Genomic DNA, 20,906 nt, shown 5'->3' with positions numbered 1-20,906 from the left:
TATCATGATGTGGAGCTGCAAAAACCTGACAGAAGAAGAAAAGAAATGAAAAGGGACTGGACATTATCAACATCTTAATATACACCAACTAAATAAATATAATAGGGCCAAGAAACTTCCTCTGGCCCCAAAACCAGTGTCACATACAACTCACATCTGCTTGCCTAAACTAACTCCAGCAAATGTCAAGTTTTTGCTCAACTCTGAACCATGTCCAGGCTCTCTCTGGAAGAACTGCAGCTGAATTCCCCAAAATCACATCAGAAAATATCCCACAAATTTAACAATGTGAGCAAATGTGCCAGTCCTTGTGCTTTAGTACTATCCCATTGCATTTAACACTATGGATACAGCTTTTGTGTATTTAAGGAAGAAAGGTCAGAGGATTACAGAAAATGTACTCTTTCATTTCCTCAGCACTTTTCCACATCCTACACAGGCTCCCTAGCAGAAGGCCATTCCAGTTCTGTTTAAAGTGATAAGGTTTCAGATCCTTCCATCCAAGCCTCGTGCCTCTGCCAGTACAACAGGCAAAGCTGATCCAGTGCACAGCACTGGCCATTAAGTGTTGTCTTCTGTCTGTTCTACAAAATCACAACAATACACTCAAACTATGTGAATTCAGTCCAGCACTGGACCTTGTGTTAATATTTATGTACAAGAACAGGAAAATACCCACATCTTGTATGCTCCTCTGCAACACCAATGTGTGACTTTTGAATTAGAAAATGATCAGAATCATTTCACAACCCACAATGACAATGCAAATAGGGATATAAAGAGTAAGTTTTCAGATTTGTTCCAGCATCTGACTGTTCCCAGTGAACTGACCATCTGAACTCCATGCTTCTCAGAAATTATGATACACTGAAAGAACAGCAGTTTGGAAGACACTATTCAACCTTCTAAAGAGATGCAGTCTGAACTTCCACTGATCATCAACTTGCTTAGTCATTTCCAGCTGAGAGAAGGAACAGTATCATTTTTCCAATCTGAAAGCATTTTTTCTACCAATCTTATATAAAAACATATAAAGCACTCTGCAATGGAGAGTGTCAGCTTGATTTATTTGTTGCTAGGTATGCAGTACTTACAGAAAATGAAAGTCAAACCTTGTTTTTTTTATTAAATGCCCTGTACTGTTAATTACTTCCACAGGGTGACTATAATACATAATTACTTTATTTTATGGGTTTTTAATGCACTCCTTAATTTTATAACTGTCTGTTTTACTATTTTTTGGAAAGAGTAAAAAGATACAACCAATTAATTTTCTCAAATACCTCAGTAAAGGCTGTCTTCAACCACTGAAATAATCTCCCAGGGACATGGCGAATCCCCGTCGCTGGGAATTTTCAGTACATGATTGGTCACAGTGCTAGGTAACCTCATACAGGATCCCCTTCCTACAACAAGTTAAACCAGATAATCTTTCAAGGTGTCTTCCAATTTGGGCTGCTCTCTGACTCTCTAACTTCCCTTTAAAATAAATTAAACCTGCTTTTTCATAAATCATTGCAAGTCAATCATGATGCAGTTAACTGCATTTAGTCCCTTCCTGGTCTTTAAAGTGAAAGCACTAAACCCACCGATTGCTCCCCATAAAATTAACAAATTTTCATTTCTCATCCTTGCCAAGTAAAATATTCTGGCAACATTATAATTATTTTCTGTTACCAGTTAGTTAAATAACACAATTGTTCTTGTAGTACTTCATCCTGTCCTAAATACCACATTAAAGGATAGGCTGCTCTCCAAAAAGCCTTACCCATTAAGCTAGTTACCCAAATCTATGTACTGCACCACATTGATAATCTGGAGCTTCATACAGATCTGACAGCTCTACCTAATCAGAAATTATATGTATAAGGAAATTCTGCCCTCATGCAGCTTCCTTTTCATCACAATCAATGGTGTTAACTCTGGTCATACTGTTATTTCAGAAGCAAACTACTTCTCCAGTTGTCTTCAGCAGAATCCATTTTTAAACCATACCTAAATTAAGCTACTTCCTCTGTCACTATTCATTTTCTTTGCAGCCTACTATGAAGAATCTTATCAAAGGCTTTGTGAAAATCTTAGGACATTATGTCTGACAGGTAACCTTTATGTACTTTACCTATTTTTTTTTCAAAGAACTCTGACAAACTGAAAAAGAAGACTCTTCCTTAGAGAAATTCTGATACTTTTCCCGTAATATAATACTACATAAACATGCTACTCAGTCTTTAATTCTAATCTTCACCTTACCCAAAATTCTCAAGAAAATTCCTAGATTGTAACTCACTATCTCCTGCTTTCTCCCATAAGGACAGTATCACAGTACTGACACCATAGTCTTTTAAACAAATACTGGTTGGAAATACAATGTGCTCCACCAATCTTCCATCTTCCTAAGTGGCTTGATTCAGAGTATTTAAAATGTGCATGATGCTCTAAATATATATATAACATTTCATAGACACAGGTCAAGTATGAGCTGTGAAATTTATGACCTACTAATAAGGCTATTTAGAGAAACATTATCCAGATCTAATTCATTTCTGCTTTATTTCATATGGGTATTTCTACAGAGAGAAAGAGTATTTGATTCAGTCAAATGCTTTATGAAATAATAATTTTGATTCTCAGTTTAGAGAAACACAAAGTGAAACAAGTCATATACAACTAGAAAGCTGTATTATACATGCATGCAGATGTGTATAACTAGATAGAGTGTGTGCATATATATATACATACATATAGTATACCATAAATACAAGCTTCCATAAAATGAAAGACTGATAACCACCTGCTGAAAACTTGGGGAATTAATTAAAACAAAAAGGAAAGCATATATACTAATTGCCAATCTTGAACTGCAAATGAGATCATCCACATCAAAATACATTCTTGAAGTTGTTTGTTCAGTACAATATCATGGTAATTTTCACATGTGCAATTCAAGTATCAGGTTTAAAACTAGGATTGATTCCTTCCTAGAAAACATGAAGCTCATTCTCAGATCTTACAAGTGCTTGATGAGCTAAGGGGCATGTTGTACTTGAGGTAGCATTCCAGCAATTTTTGATTGCTTGCTTGCTTTTTTGCCTCACTGGCATCTCTCTGGCCTACTGACATAAAAGAAAGTGGCTTGGAGCAGAGGCAAAATGCCTCTGCAGGTCCTGGCAGATTAGGAAATAGTGGCCTTCTCTGTCAGTTATTCTTGGAAATATTAGCTGAGGAAAATGAGCTGAAGCAGCACAGAAGAGAAGCGAGCCGGCAGTTTTACCTCCAAGCAAACTAATGTATGTGTAACTCCTGGGGAAGAATTGTTTAGGAGCAAAGAGCTACAATATCTGCATAGCTATGTATGCCACTATTCTCTGGAAGCAGAGTCTATGTTTTTTGCTGGTGATTGACCACTGAATTGCACTAGCCCAATGTATACCATCTGCTGTGCTAACTTTATACAGAAGTGATTTGCTATGGGGTTTCTGGGAGCTGTCCTGCTAACTATTGTTTCTCCATTTTTTGTGTTTCTTTGTATCCTCACAGTATTGCCAGAAAAAAAAAAAAAAGAAAAACCTGGGGGAAAATTGAAAAAAAAATTAAAATAATTTTCTTGTTTAAAAATATTAAGTGTAGGAAAACCAGCTGACCATGTGGAGAACACACACAGACAGACACCAACTGTGTTCAAGCAGCATAGAACTGAAAGTCTAAGTGAGCTGGTAAAGTTCTGGCGACAGAGTCAGGAATATGAAGGAAAACCTTCTCTGGAACTGAAAAGCAGGTGGAAAAGGCAGAAGTATTATCTGTTTCATTTATTAGCATTATTTTCATAAGACTAATTTTCATGAGTCATCACTACTCTGAAAATTTTAAGACAAATGTGTTTGTAGAATACGGTAGTAGTATTTGGGTAGAAAAATAATCTAAAATTAATACTTAATTTAGTATGTTAGACCAATCTAACATACTAAATTAATCTTCTAATAGACCAATCTTCTATAGTATGTTAGACCAATACTATAGGTTTTTTCCTCCTTTTTACTGGAATTCGGTGTTTTAAAATATATGAATGATGGTACCTCAGATGAATGTAACTATCAAAACCAACTAATTCACAGGTGTATTTTTGTCCTTATAAAGTAAAATTTAGATTTACTAGCAATGTGTTTCAGAAATGGTGCTATTCACTGCTTTTTACCATAAACCATGTTACACTTTTAGATTAGGCTGGAATTAAAGGAAACACTATTAAGTACATTTCTGACTAGCACAAACGGACATTAAAGACAATAACAGATAACATCAAGAAACCTAGAGCTAATGAATTCCTCCTTTCTTGCAGCCTTTGTTAAAAAAAAAAATTATTAATTCAGCAAGGTAGCCTTAAAACATGAAAGAGAGTCCTAAACAGCGTGTTAGAGGCAGTAATGCTTTATTTGGTCTAAAGACTTGCAGTAATCCATAAGTTAAAAACACCCTTCTTTAGAGTGCATATAGTGGTGCACAGATCTCTTGGAATTTAATCCCCAAGATGCTGTCCCAAGATGGTTTCCCAGAAGAGCATCACAGTTTCTGTCATCTCATTCCACTCACTTTGTTTTTGTGATGCTTACAAAGTCCCAAATTCAGCTGCCCACCATTTCTGTACACTCTTGTTAAAAAGAAACAATTTTACAGTACTGCAACAGCAAAGTTTTATTAGTAGGCATCCCATTTTAATGTTTATTCTTTGAGCAAGTATGTTGTCAGTAAATCTTTCATATTCCCTTATTATTCCAAAAGGTAAGTGCTTGTGTTTTGCTTACTTGCTAATTCTTGGTTCCACAACAACAGTGAATCAATATAACATTGTATGTAGCCTAGCTCCCAAGGTAAGAGAAAGCAGTATATACTACACCAACCATAGTAACCAGACAGCCTCTAGCTCATATAAACACACTGATGAAAACTTTTTCCTACCTAAACAAAAAAGCAAGTGACACACAGGTTCCATTAAGGTAAGACCAGATACTGTATTAAAAAAATAGAACTACGAAAAAAAAATGGTAGAACAAACAACAAAGCTACTGAAGATTAGAAGAAATTACAATGCAGGCCACCAAGTGCTAACAAATAATACATTTCAAAGGAGGCTTCTAGTTGAATCCAGACTACTGGACTGAAATGGATGAGATGTGTTGAGTTGACCACCAATGCTTCTCTATTACTGCCCTCCTCAGCTGGACAGGGGAGAGAAAATGCAGCAAATGGCTCCTAGGTTGAGATAAGGGAAAGGAGGGATCCTATCACTATTTATTGACACCAGCAAATGAGACTTGACTTGGGGAAATTAACTGAATTTATTACCAATTAAATCAGAGAAGAATAATGAGAAATGAAACCAAACCTTGAAATCATCTTTCCTCTCCAACCCCTCCCTTCCTCCCTTAATTTTTGTTGATGAATCCATCAGTGCCAGTCTCTCAGTGAGCAGCTGCAGTGGGAGCCCAAGCCCAAAGCAAGAGGTCAGGAATTGCTGACCCTTTGCCCAACAAAGGGCCTGGGGAGCTGTGGCCTGGCCAGGGGAACAGGCACTCAGAGACACTGCAGGAGCCAAGGATTCCAGACTTTCCTGGGCTTGGACAGTGGAATGATAAAAGCCCTGGGCATCCTTTGCTCAGGGTTCCTCCTCAGAGGCACCAGCTCAAGCTGGTTGTGTTATTTAGTTATTGCACCAAGATTAAATTGTTTTAAGGATGGTTCATCTGAGACTCTGGGAAACCTGGGTTTGGGCCAGCTCAGAAGCCTGGTGTGACTGTGTGAGTGTGGGGATGCAGCTGCAAAGGGACCTCGCTCCCAGCTCAGGTGTGAGTGGGACTGACAGAGTGGCTCCTGGAGGGACAGACAGATTAGTTTTTATAAAACTTTATTCCTGATTCTCTCCCTTATTGCCCTATCGGAGGTGCCAGGCACTGAGGTTGATTCATCACACTCTGTCACTTCTTCCTCTTCAGAGGAAGGACTCCTCACACACCTCCCCTATTCCAGCATGGAGTCCTTCCCATGAAAGACAGACCTCCATGACCTTTCCTAAAATGAGTTCTTCCCACAGGGCCCAGTTCTTATGAACTGCTCCAGTGTGGGTCCCTTCTTTCTTGTAGCCTCCAATGCATTATATAATACACACGAAACCACCTTCTTGCTTCTGTGACCTTACTGAAACCCTGGTTTTTACCTTAGACTTTGCTGCTGCAAAATCTTTCGGAGCCTTTTATGATTGCAAATGGCCATATGAGGATCCCTCCCTCCCTATTCCTCAACTTTCTCACTTTTTCTCTTGTAATTTATTCTAGTTACTTGCTGGAATATTTCTTTCATGCTTGTACTGTTACACCAGCTTCCTTTCCAGTTATTTCAAGCTTAATTCTCTAGCTTGTCTATCTCTCTCACATTGTCTCCTCTATTATCCCAACTTTTAGCAGCTGTTTAGTGATAATTCATGCAATGACCAATCAAGAGGTTTGAGGTTCTGTAGATTTTTTCTTTAAATAGTGCTCACTCACACAATTCAATTCACATGGACTTACTTGCTCTTCAGGGAATTCATTCAACTAAACTCTGGTGCCTTAGACACATGCTGGTTTCCTCTGCTCAAAGATTTTGGTTTCCTAAAAAACAAACTAATAATAGCCAGCCCAGAATTCTCCCTTCATTTCCTACTGTCCTTCCAATCCATTATCAGTTTTCTTTGCTGCAACCATGTAAATTAATAACTTGAATATATCAGTGTGTGTTTAACCTGAAAAAACACAGGATGCCAGTTTTTAAAAAGTGCATTTGATGAGCATGCAGGTGGGTACCATTACCTCATGCCTGGAAATATAGGGAAGACAAATGATGAAAACAATGAATAAGATTCATGTTTTACAATTTAATGTCTTTGACATCTGTTGAAATCAGAATAGCATGTGTGGGTACACAAAAACTACAACAAAATCAGAAGGGGGCAGAAGCAGCTTGCAATTTAAGAAACAAAGAAATGCCTAGAAGATGTAATTTTTGTTCTAAGAGGCACATTAAGAACAACTAGATTACTTTGCAAAACAAAGAACAGTGCAGTCTAGACCCTGTTGTGAGGGCAGGAAGGCCCTTCTATCTAGTCCAGGATGCATAGGTTATTGGTTGGTACATTTGAAGAGAAAATTAACAATTTCTAAATAAATTAACTGAGAGAAAGGATGGAGAAATCATAGGTTCAATACTTAACTGAAAAAGACCAAGGGTCACCAAAGCAAAAAAAACTATTAGAGGTGGCAATGGAAAGCTCACTTGTGGATATCTCCACAGGCAAGAGACCAACTGAACTGAAACTTTGAATGAGCAGATAATATAAAAGGTGGCACTCGGGCAGGGGACATCTCCAGGACAGAATCCAAGGCTCAGTGATGGCACTTATGGGCAACTGTTTTGCAGTGATAAGTTTCCTGACAAACTTTCTACCACCTCTACTACCACCATATACTGACACAGTACCTCACACCTATCTCCTGTAGCTTGTGATCCAAGTAAGACAATGGCATCACATGATATAGGACAGTTCACAAAAGGGAAAGCAAAAGAATTATGAAAAAGAACAATAAAAAGAAAGTAAAATTAATTAAGAACTTCCAGGTGCAAGATCATCACTACAGGGTGCAAAAGACTGAGTGACTTATTATGCACCTGTACATATAAAGTAGTAGATACTATGACTTCCCTCCCCCCAGTCCACTATGTAGCTTAAGGAACAGGTTTCCATACATCCAGTTCCTGGGGAAAAAGAACTAGAAGGCTTTTTTACCCAACAGGACCATTGAGTGAGGAACCATGGAATAAAGGGCACCCAGAAAAGATGGTCAGTAGCCATGGGATATTCAATCACTTCAAATGAAGCAATACCAACCACCAAAGAAATTATGTATTTCAGCCTCTAAAGAAAACTTCTTTTCTTTACTAGCAGTAATTATTCCTCAAACATGTCTTCCCAGATTTTCTCAAAAAGGCATGTGCTCCATCATCCCTCAGTCTGATGTTTGTGCAATTTTACCAACACCACAGGATTACTTCTAAAGTTCCACACAGAACTAATAGGCTTCAACATGAGTTGCACTTCAATTCAGGTGCATGAGAGCAATCTCAAAATTAACTTTGAACATCAATACCCATGTTTTCTAATGACTGGTTGCTTGTAAAGTTGCAACAAACAGGTAAAAGATACCCCTTTACAAATGAACACATATGGACATCAAAGACTTTTTCTCCCCTGCAGTTGTCAAGTATTTTTCTTAGTGACAGCAATAATGTTATGATAGCTGAGATTAGCTGGCACCTGAAAACTCCTTTTTAAAGGTCTCCAATAAATTGTTACTGTAAAATGGTACTATTTTTCTTTCAGAATAACTCTTACAGTAAGATCATTATCTCAGCAGTACTGAGACTTGCCTCTGGACCAAACATCCCTTCTCAGTCCATGTACCTCAGGCTATAAGCATTTAAATCATGAGAGATGTGAAAGTTATAGAATTCAGAGGTCACAAGCTTATGGCCTTTATACTACTCAATATTCAAATAAGGAACAAAATTCCTGAGGGCCTTTTGTCCGCCAGATGAAAAAGCACCCTATAGACTACTATAGGCAATAGAGATGTCTCACAGGTTATGAGACAGCTTTACTTTAATTCACTCACTTATCCAATGGAAAGAAATGGATAGTGAGGTGCTGTCTGGACTGAAAGCTCCTAGGACAAACACAGGGCCACACTGAAATTTGTAATGATTGAAATTATACCCTCCAATACTGAATTAATGAAAAGATGGTGTTAAAAACGTATCCAAAACTTCATGTGTTGACAAGTGATAAGCTCAAAAACCCTTTAGTCATACAAAACTTAAAATCACTTTGATAGCAATACCAGCAGCATGTACAAAGTGAAGCTGAAGGCAGAAGCAATACATGAAGATACTCTCCACAGATTCAGAGTTAAGAGAACTTGCTTTTACTAACCAGTATTGTATTACTTAGCAAAACTTTTTAAGTTATAAGCCATAATAGAAGAGTTTTCCAATGTAGGGATAGGATAAGACTATTAATACTATTTTTTTAAGCTTTGGGAAAGGTTTTAGTGTTGTCCTCTGTCTGTACCTGTTGGCAGAAATCCCAGAAGCCATCTGTGCAATAGAATTAGGAGTCAAGAATGTATTTTTGGAATGCACTGAAAAAATGTGTCATTTTCAATCAAGTAGCAGAAAGAAGCAACTTGCCCTAAATCCCTAATTTACGTCCTCTCATTCACACATCCATTAAACACAAAATACTGAACATAAGTGAGGACTTCTGGAACCTTTTAGTTAAGTTTTATTCAGATAAAATGGATAGATAAAAGTAATATAATAAGCATTTGAAAATGCTGTTGGTCTATTTAAAAAAATAAAATGAAATTCAATTCTTCCTGAAAAGCTTCTGTTAGGAATTACATCGTTTTGATACTGTTGTATTGCATGTGTTCAGAGGGACTCTGGAGGTGCATGCCATCCCTGCATATGTGTTAAATTATCCAGTAAACAAACAATCTATGTTACAGTGATTCTCCCAGTTTTAGACTAAACAGCAACTGAGATCTTCCATGTTAGTAATGTTTACAATTCATAGCTGCTTCTAATTATTTTCTATTTGCCTCCCAATCACAACTTCTTAAGTGTTCAGATGGATGCAGAATCACATCAAGTTCCTGCTTTGTGTCAAAACCAAGCTGCTCCATTTCCACTTTATGCTGAAAACATCTCCCACTTCCACCACAAGAAGCACTTGGAAAGCTTACAGTACAGTACAAACATTCCTTAATAAAGGCATTATATCAAAATATTTCTAGCAAAAACTTAGTCCTCTCTTCCCCCTTGCATCTGACATATCATTCCAGATTATTCATACACTTCAGAGCAGCAAGAGACTTTTTGTGCTGAACAGATGGTTTGTGTATGCTAACAAGCTGGTACTGCATGAACATCTTTTTGTCATGCACAACTCAACATAAACTACTGTATTTCCACGTTACCTCCCAGTTTAGTCTTCAGAAAAAGAAGAGCAACAAAACAGGTAACATGAAGACCTGTTTTCACACATTCACTGCTGACCTCAGACCCCTCTGACACTGATGAGTAAACCCTTCTTCACAGACTTATGCACAACCTGATCTGTTGGTGTTCACACTAAACCATCTGCAGCAAGTGAAGAACGAACCAACCACTCCTGTAACAGCAGCAACAGCATCTGGACAACCCCTAAAAATCAAAGAGAATCAGGGCATTCTGCAATATTGGATTTACAAAGACAGAATGAACTTTTTAAATAGGAGTGTAGGATCGGGAAAAGGAGTTCATGCAATATAGGAACTGGGTGTGGGAGATTACCCACCAATGGCTTTTAAGCACAAATAAATTGATATAATTCATTTATTTACTTGGATCTACAAGTATGAGGAGGATGTTATTTCAAATTTTACAATGGGCTAAATCCTACTACTTTGCATACAATTATTTAGTGAAATAACTGCAAATCTGTACCTGTGCAAAAGTTAAAGCTATTAGATAGCTCTATAGCCCTATGGAGACACCAGGATAATAAGCATCATTTACCAAAACTAACTCTCCATTTTCCTGTTGAACAGCTATCTGAAGACAGGCAGGAGAAAGGTCTCCTGGAATCAGTCCTTATTCTGCCCTTCAAATAACAAAATAAGAGACAGTAAGTCACTTGAATTTGGGGCTGCTCCATTCAGAAGAACTGGAGTAAAATCAGTTTGAGTTAAAATGGGAAAGTCAGGGAAACAGCTCCATAGCCACAGCAAATCAGTGTAGTTCTAAGTATTTAGGAAGAACGATGTCTCACTCTTTCTCCAGCTAGAGCTCACATTTTGACCTCAGAGCAACCCCTGACAACATCAAAACGTCCTTTCCACAATCACAAAAAAGACAAAATGCAACAAACAAGTTTTCTTAGAAATATTTAGAAAAATCAGCAATATAAGCCTACATTAGCAGAAACACAGAGACAAAAATGCACACTGTGAGAGGTAAGTTAACTCAATTTTTCAATACTGAAAAGCCATTTTAAAACATACACACACCGTCCCTGATTTGATGACAAGCTCTCTAACTTGAAGTATTTGAAAGAGTGCTCTGAAACACACACTTAAATCCCAGGGAACATTAAACTAGGGAATTTGTTTTCCTTCTCCAGTGCTCAAACCTCTTAGGAAAACTGTTTTTCCTTGATTTGCAATGCTGCTCTTTGGAAGTTGACTGATTATGAGCCAGGGGCTTTGATCCCTCCTTTTGCTTGTGCTGAAGACACACCTGCCTTTACCAGTTAGAAAAGCCAAAATGCTTCTACTACAAAACAAATAAACATTCTGTTCCAGATCCAAAGCAGAGCAAAGAGGAATGCATGTTTTGATAAATCTTTTACAGACTAGCACATAGTATTATTTTTTTCTAATAGTTACATTGATTGCCAGAATTTGAAGTATTTTATGAATCAAACGCTTTTGACTTTTTTCTGCACTTGTCAGTGCAACCCTTACAACAAGGGATAGATGCAGAATAACTGATGAGCACTTCAGCAGGTACAGGGAAATTCTAGAACAGCAGTGACCTGCCCTGTGTTTTTCAGCCTTTGCATCGTGCTAACCCAAGAACAATAAACAGGAATGCCCAGTGCAAGCAAAGCATTTGATGATTTTAAGATGTCTTTGGTTATATCATATAGCAGCTTTATATGACCATCAAAACTTTGTACCATCTTAATTAAGTGTGGATGATCTTCAATATTGCCATATTAGCATTATTAGAAGTTTCACTTGATTTTTTTTCTCAGTATTCAAACTAAAAAATTCCCTTTCAACAGCAAAGGTTGTGAAATCAAGAACAGGCATACATTATTTCAAGAGGAGGTTATTATTTTTGAGGAGGGTGGGGGAGTTGGAGGTTTTTAATCTGCTGAAAATCTTAAATAATTCTTCCAGGTTTTATTAGTTTCGGCCCTTTTAGGATAAGGAAATAGCTGTACTCATTTCCAGCAGGACTCTAATTAAAATATGACAGGATTTACAGAGGACTGTAATATCCAGGATTATTTCTGCCTGCAAATTTTAAAAAGAGTAATTTTGTACCAAAAGTAATAAGAATACTACACATTCCTTATGAAGGCTTTTTCACATTGAGATCTCAAAGATTTGAATGAAATTCAGCATCAGTCTACATCTTACAGATGCAAGTTTTAGAATGAATTCACTGAAGATATGTAGTACAAGCCAAGACTCCATGTACTATGCACACCAGATCTTCACACGAGTTTTAAGGTTTTCCATTTTTCTGGTCAGACTGCACAATCTTACTTGCTTACACAGCCAAAGATTAAACTGCAGCATCAGTAAAGTTCTATACTTTACATACCTGATTTTAAAAACTATCTGCTTCCTTGCTTATTCTGATGTAGTGCACTGATACCTATCCAAGGACTGAAAACTGCAAGGTGAAGAAAAGATGAATGCATATCTTCACAATGCTTAGCAGAGTCCATCTGCAAAACTGATTTTTTTTTTTCTGTTGTGTATGCTTTCTTAACACCTCAAATCCCTGATGAAAACACTCCTCCTATTATTTATTTTCAAAATATTTTAAAGAAAATTGTATATTCTAAGATCAGCTGTGGCAACACTGAATTTTCCTCCACATTCAGCAGTTTGTTGAAGAAAAGAGAATTAACTGAAACAGTTAAAACCAGCTTATTTTTGAAAAGGCTCTCTAACCCTGAACTGAGGCACCAGGTGACTGCAGTGACCCTGCCAATCCAGAAAACAACTATTTCATAAAAGCAGCATGTGTGGCCTACAGTACAGCTACAAGGCACTGAAAGGTGTAACATATTCCCATTTTAATAAACCTTGGAGAAGAACTACCAAACAGCAGTGACATTTATGCCTTCTAAAGAAAGGCCCAAGACATCTCATACTTCGAGCCTGAAACCTGTGTCTTTGTGTCACGGAGGAACTGCTCCACTCTCATGGCACTGCTTTGATGGCTTAGGCAGATGTTTAGCCTTTATTGCAAGACTCATGCACAGATCACTGCTGATCATATCAGATTTTACAGACTACTAAATAGCCCAGCATGCTCCAGCACATCTTGTTGTCAGTATGTATTATCTGCATATTGCCTAAATGAGAAAAGTATACATCCAATGGAGAAGAATTTGATGTAGCTGTTGGACCAGACTAGCCCTTTGCCAGAAGGTGCCACGATATGAAGCTCTGTTTTGGCATGTGGAGCCCAATCATGCCACCTCCTGGTTAGGAATGGCCACTCTATTCTACACATTACACAGGTGTTCAGTGCTTAGGAAGTTAACAGTCGATGGGAATGTTCTACTCAGCCATCCAGGTATTCTGCCTTCTCTTGGTACTAACTGCAAATATTAACAATTCTCCATAATCTTGAATTTTAAAATGCTTACTCAGAGGTATAGAGGAAGAGAGATGGACAGTTATAGCAGTTACAATCTGTATGTGTACACCAAGGAGACTAAATATGACATAAATTTACTTAAAGAAATACCAGGACAAATGAAAAATATTCTCCCTCAAGGAAAACATTCACGTTGCCAAAAAACTAGCACTTTGTTGATGAGGCTCTGGGCATCCAGATAAACCTCAGCAAATACCTTTGACCTTCCCTTAAATAGTTGGTACTAAATTCTGCTATTTGCACTAAATTGCACCTTTAGCAGCTCCACTGATTCAAACAGCACTATTTAAAGAGCAAAGCACCTTTTATTTTAAACCAGGGTATCAGAATCTAAACTTCAATTACTGCACTCATATTGTTGCCTCTTTGCAAAACAATTTACTGTGTTTCAAAGCACATGTTTTCTAAGATTACAGATCAATGGTCTTAAGTGGCTTCAGATGTCTGAAAGATTTTTGTTATTTTTATTTTTTAAATCACATCTATCATTTCTTTTTTTCTCTCCTCTGAAGCAAGAGTGCCTTTTATGACTAAGAAGCTGGGGTCAATATAAACACAACGTTTGCTTTGTTATATTCATTCTAACATCTTATAATATTTTGTTTTCCATAAATCTGGTTATCACTTGGGATTCATCTGCATTACATTCTGCAAGGCAAAAGCATGTCCTGTTGGCTATACCAGTCAATAGATCATATTTGTATTACAAGGACTGCCTGAAGGCCCACTAATGGCAACAGAACAATTCCTGTTAACTTTAGTCAGCTCTGAACTAAGTCCGTAACGCCTAGCACATCACTACTTTATAAAAATCCCAAGTATCTTGTATTAATCTAGAGTTTGCACTTTCTATGGAAAAGGGTCCAAATGATCAATACAAATCTAGTTTCTAATGAAACCAAGGTACCTAAAATACACGCTCTGAATATTAGCACGTTTCCTGAGTCAATCTAGCGGGAATTTACAGTGCATTTCTTGAGACAGCAAAGCAAACAATGACTAATACCAACTATTTTGTAAATACAGATTTCTTCTCACCTGATGTAAACATCAGGAATAAAAGAAAAAAAATAAGCAGAATAGTGACTACTCACAGATTAATATTATTGTATGAATTTACATTTACATTTTACAATAATCTTATTTTAGTTAAGAGGCTTGTCGAGACAAGTGAACTCATAAATTTGCAAGCATATTGTCACAAGTAGTTCCCAATGAAAAAAAATATTAAAATTAAAAAGCATCAGAGGCCTGGTTTTAGCAGGTCATGATCAACAGCTTTTCACTTCTAGGGCTAAGAATATAATTGTTATATTCTGTATTTCCAAGACAAATAATATTCATATAACAACCTTATTATCATCCCAGGTTTTTAACAGAAACACACAGTCATGAACTAAAGTTGCATTCCTATATGAAAAGAAAATCAATCTCCAACAGTCCAAAGAAACCCCAAACCACATATGACAGTGTATTAGTTGAAATCATGAATATAAGACAAAATAAACTTGCATTATGTTAACAGTTTTCTACTAGCTAGAACTACTACTGCAGGCTTGTATGAGAGACCCTACTAATGCTCAGTGTAAAGGCTAATGTTTTGAATAATCATGTCCTGTCCTACAAGAAGCCTGCATGTGGATGATAGCTGAGCATTATGAGCCTAATTTACACAACTTGGAGGTTTAACAAACTCTGCTATACCACATGGAATGATCTAGGGACTTTACTCAAGATTAAAGTTAAAGGCCTGATTCTCATTGCCTTCAGAATGCCAGCTGAAATTCTGAGGTCAATTGCACTGTCATTATAAGAGAGAGAAATTAGCTACCTCATTACCCTAGTAATGCTGATATTTCCATGGGGAGAGATGCTCTTACTTTGGCCAGCTCTTTCCAATAGGTCTTTTTCCTTTATGTTTATATTACAAAACACAGAGCTGGTTTTAAGAACACACTAAGCAAGCTATTCCAAAGCTGCACACATGTAAAAAAAGATACACACACACATATATATATACACACACATACATATATGTAATTTGCTTGACCCCAAAAAGTACATAGACAATTAGCTGACACTTTCGCCTATTAAATGGAATGCTGATATAAAACCAGTTTTGAACTGTCAAACTGGTTGTATCTTTCTATGTCATCCACACCTGCACAGCTAAAGTGACACTCTTATTTTTAAATTCATAACCACAGACATCTTACACAAAGCAATTAATATTTACAAACATGCAAAAGTAACGCATATAAGGAGATGGTAGCTTCCGTGGTAGGGAGCAGCACTAGAACAGAGAGGCTCTCCATTCTCTCTGGAGCTCTGGAATGTACTGCAGTATAAGCACAAGCTGGGTAAAAAAAGCACTGCTCAAGAACATACTCTTCACTTTTGACATTTCCTATCTAACCAAGCATTACTTGACCTCATACATTTATCAGGACATCTCCTGACTAAAAGTAGAACAATCTCACCTGAGAAAATAAGTACTGTTAACCAGTATACAGTAAAATAGTTTAAAGCTATACATGAAACAGGGACACTTCCAGCTCTTATAACAGCCTAGTACACAAAACAGTTCACTTGATACAGGAAAGCCCTTTCCAATAGATGGAGATTAGCCTATTCTTTAGAGCTCAACTACCTATTACAATTAAAAGGTATTTAATTTTCATTGCTGAATGAATTATATTCTCAGAGTAAGTATGTTCAATGCATATAGCAAAAGTTTGAAAAAACTTTGGCAAATACCACCAGCCACTCACAAGTTCTTCTAGTAGATGACATACCAAAGACATTTCCATTTCTAGTAGTGGAATGGTCATGCAGGATCTACTTCTACATGAAAAGGTTATGATCCATGGGGGAAATCAAGTATCTTCTGATTAAGGCACTCAACTGGCCATTCAGAGACTTAGGTTCATTGTCAGAATCCACCACAGATTCCCACAGTGGTTTTTAAAGAAATCGGGTTTTTGTCTCCACACCTTGTATTTAAACAGCATTTGTACCTTTTTCCTCACCTTTCTTTGTCTTGTTTGGTAAGTATGCAAATACTCTGCCAAAGGAAATGTCCCTTTTCTGGGGATTTCACCAGACCCCAGTAAGGACTAAAGTAAGTGATTTCTAGTCATCCCTTAATGGTGAGGGATAAATAGCTACTGATTCAAGTATGCGTCTGACACAGGTCAACCTGAAGGACACAGATCTACCTGTTGAAAACATAAGTAATATGCTGGTTTTAATATTGGTTAAGTACACCAAAACAAACAAAAAAACCCATGCAACAGAATCAAACAAACAAAAAAAATTGGGAAAAAATGGGCAGTCTTATCTTTACAAGTAAATCCACTGTTGCACATCAGAAGCATTTTTCTGGAATACTTATTGCTTGTGTGCCCTTCTGCAGTTTCTCACAGCAACACAACTGTTCTCAACCTCAGGTTTTAGCAGCCAACATGAAACAACACAGCACTTTCAAGTCAGAGTGAATGCTTGAGGCTCTGAGCTCCACAGCAAATCTACACTTATGCATTTGATACAAAATGTACTGGCAACCAAAACTGCTTAGGACGCCATAAAAAGACCACCTGGCTGGCATCGTTATGGATGTAGCTGATTGCACATTACATTCTAAAGAACAGAAATCCAGAGTCTGGAAACAATGTTTTATCACGAATATAACCTAAAAATTAATTATTCACTACTACAGAGATCCTAGCTCCAGGATCCCATTTTCTTCTGGCACCCAAAAATGAAAATTCTGCCCATTCTATAAATTTCCTTTGTATTTATACCCAGCAGCAACCAGTGCATTGTCATTTTCTTAAGTAGTAACACTCTAACCGCGGTTAAATGTTTTACCAGTCATCCTATGTTAGAATGTAAAACAAATCTCTAGAAAGCTTGACAGATGGTGTTTTGAAGGATAATGCCAGGTACCTGGTGTGAATCTGACATTAGCCTTCTCTCAGACAACTCACCTTCATCTTTTAAAAAATCCAGTGAAATAATGCATAGTCCTACTTATGCTAAGAAGGAATGAGAAGACAGTTCATTTATTAAATGCCACGAATGAACCTGATGCCTAGAAAAACCAATTTCATTTTCCATTTTTTTACTTTTCTTTGCCTACTTTCAGTTTTGTCCTTCCTGTATTTTCCTCCTTTCCCACACACACACACACTCTCTCAGTGGATACTTCCCCCCTCTGGGAAAAGATCGAACTGCAAGGCTCAGAAAGTATATTCCTCTAAGAAATAAGGACTTTGTTTATGATATGATTATTAGAAAAGCAACTGTAAAAAGCAGCATGGCTGCCTCTTTAGCAGCAAGGAAGCTATGACAATAGAGTACAAAATGGGTCTGTATTCATACTGAGATTCAGTATTAATTTCAAAGCTATCAAACAGAAGCACTCCAACAAAACCTGGACTCGGTATCTTCACTCAGAATCAATAGAAAATACATTAAGGAAAGACAATATAAAAACTGCTGACTGAGAAAAAAACACTGCTTAGCATGGTAAATCTGAATTAGTTATGATTTTCTTTAAGTCATAAACAGAACTTGGGAAATTATTTGCCACCTCTGAATGTGAGTTTATTTGAATGTGTGACTCTCAAGGGCCTGACCATACATTTCTGTGCCTTAATCTCATTTAAGAACTTGATAGGTTATCTTGAATTATGCACCATTCTTTAATACTTCTTTTCAACATTGGGTTCCAAGTTGAACAGGGTTTTTTAAAAAGACTATTAAAAATCTAGGGAGAAAAACATGTATAAGAGGAACTTAATGGATTATACTTGGGCAAAAGTTGAAACTCCGTACCACGAGGTCTTCACTCAACCACTATATTGAGCAGTTATTAAAAGAGAGACTAAATGATAAACTTTCTAAAGAACCTCTAGCTGAGGTCCAACTTAAAACTCTACTCCGCCTAAAGCAAGGAAAGCAGGGCGAATTACACTGAGTAACCAAATATTAAAACCAGTGTATTCTGATCTCCATACAAAACCAAGAGGAAATCATCATGTCCTGGATGAAACTGTCATGAAATTGATAAGCCATATCCACTCAATGTCTGACACCGCGCAGTCGACTGAAACAGCGCAGCAGTAATGGCATAATAGTAGTACCATATAAACCTTATTACTTCAGAGTCGAAAACAGGACACAACGAGTGTAATGAAACGCCAGCATCTGTCTTTGTGTAAGTGAGCCTGGGAAGCAGGGGAGCGCTTCCCGCAGAGGCGCCCCAGCCGCGGCAGAGCCGGCGCACGGCGGGCGAGCGAGCGCGGGCGGAGGGGAGCGGGGCATCCGCGGCTGCCGCCGGGGGCTGCTGCCGGACGGGTCCCTCCGGGCGGCTCCGAGCGCCCGAGCCCCTGAACCGCCGCCGCCCCGAGCCCACGCGCGGCCGGGTCCCGCCCGCCCGGAAACCCGATTCGCTCCGTGCCAATCGGCCGCGGCCACCGAGCGCCGACCCCGAGGATCGCCCAGGCGGGGGAAGCGCGGAGCGGAGCCTCACCGTCTTCTAGGAGGCGCATGGCGTGAACAAAGCAGGGATCCAGGCTGTCCTTCTCGGCCATCAGCTCGGGCAGGTACTTGTCCTGCTCCATCGCCGCGGTCACGCCGGGCGGGCTGCGCGGGATGCCGGGCTCGCCGCTCCGCGCTCTCGGCCGCCCGCTCGCCGGTGGCCGCGCCGGGGCCGCCCCGCAGGTGCCGCCGCCCCTCGCGCGGCGGGCGCTGCCCCGGCCCCGCCTCCGCCTTCCCCTCGCGCCGCGCGGGGGCGGGCACGTGCGCGGGTCGCCGCGCGCCGCTGCTCGCGCCTTCGCCCCCGCGCCTTCTCCTCCCGCCACTGAGCGAACCGCGGCCACCCGCGGCATTAAATAGGGAGGCGGAGCCAGCTGGGCCCCGCCCTCTCCGCTCCCATTGGTGGCTACACGCCGCCGGGGGCAGACTCGCCGTGCCATTGGCTGTCGCCAGGCGGGGGCCCCGCGGGCGTCTGTTTCTCTCCGTGTGTCTGTCTCTCCGTGTGTCTGTCTCTGTGTTTGTCTGTCTCTCTCTGTGTCTGCGTCGTGGTTTAGGACTGGTATTCCTTAATTTACTGCTCCTACTAAAAGCACGCTGCCACTCGCTCCCCCCCACCCTTTTCCCCATTCCCTGTGGCAGGTTAGAGAGGACAATTGGAGGAATCGAAGGTAAAGATCACGCGTTGGGATAAGAACAATTTACTGGAAACAGCAATGAGATAAGAAAATGAACAGTAACAGCAATGATGTTAACAACAAAAGTGTTCGAGAGAGACAAGTGATTCTCATGCCAAATGCTCAGAATCGGCGTTACCCCACCCCGAGCTTACTGGACCAGACCCTTCTCTAAGGAAGAGACCTGAGGCGATAGCAGAACAACCTCTGGGTCCTGGCCATGCCCCCTCCTGGCTACGACAAAAATTAACTCTGTCCAGGCAGGAACCAGGACAGTCTGTGCGTCTGTCACTGTGTGGGTGCCTGTGTCTGTCTGTACGTCTGTCTGCGTGCAGCTGCCTGTGCCAGTTTCTGTGTGTCAGCGGGAGTGCGAGCACAGGCGCTGTCTCAGAGGGGCGTCCGTGGTGCCTGTGCGCGTACGCGTGACCGTGCGCGACTGTGACCGCGCTATCCGTGGGTGCTTGAAAACTGTGGGTGTGTGTGCGTGAAAATGGGTGCGTGTTTGTGAAACTGTGTTTGTGCGAAACTCTGTATCTGTGTATGTGTGTGTCTCTGTGTGTGTGTTTGTGTGTGAGTGTGTTTGTGTGAAACTCCGTGTGTGTGTGTGTGTGTGTGTGTGTTGATGCTGTGCTGCGGTGCTTTCTGTGAGTCTGGGGTTGTGTCTGTGCCCGAGAGCGCGCATTGGCCCTGTGCCCCTGTGCCCGTTTGCCCACGCGTGTCTCAGAGTGCCTGTGCCGCCGGTGTCTCTGCGTGGGCCGCCCTGCCCGTGCACGCCGCTGACCTCCTGGCAGCCGCCGTGCTGCGGCCGCGGCCCGGCACGTGTGTCCGTGGCCGTGTCCCTAGGCGCGGCCGCGGCTCTGTGCCCGCGGTGCCCCCGCGCCGCCTGCGCGGTGCCCGCCCCGCCCACACCCGAGCCGCTCGCCGGGCGCTGTCCGCGGTGCCGAACCGGGCAGGCGGCGGCGCTGCCCGGCTCTCGGCGCTGCTCTCTTCCTTCCCGCCCCGGCGCCCTGCGCAGCCCGCGGTGCCTCCCCCGAGCTCCGCCGCGCTTCCCGGGCGCTTCCTCGGCCCTCCGGGGTCCGGGTAGACGCCTCGCTAAAGCGGTGCCGCATCGGCGGCGTGGCCGTGCTGGAGCTGCCAGACAGCTTCTCCCCTGAGAAT

The 20,906-nt window shown here is 40.3% G+C and overlaps 1 protein-coding gene across 1 annotated transcript in view; it reads right to left on the bottom strand.

Moving 5' to 3' along the window:
* The window catches only part of KHDRBS2 (KH RNA binding domain containing, signal transduction associated 2), a 307,309-nt gene extending 288,127 nt beyond the window's left edge, over positions 1-19,182 (bottom strand). Inside the window, exon 1 of the mRNA XM_030235769.2 lies at positions 19,070-19,182. Coding sequence (XP_030091629.2) covers positions 19,070-19,160 — 91 coding nt within the window. The 5' untranslated portion in view covers positions 19,161-19,182. The remainder of the gene's footprint in view (positions 1-19,069) is intronic.
* Between the last annotated feature and the right edge of the window lie 1,724 nt (positions 19,183-20,906).

Source organism: Serinus canaria, chromosome 3 (assembly GCF_022539315.1).
Source record: "Serinus canaria isolate serCan28SL12 chromosome 3, serCan2020, whole genome shotgun sequence".
Classification (NCBI taxonomy): domain Eukaryota; kingdom Metazoa; phylum Chordata; class Aves; order Passeriformes; family Fringillidae; genus Serinus; species Serinus canaria.
This window is presented reverse-complemented; position numbering and strand designations above follow the sequence as displayed.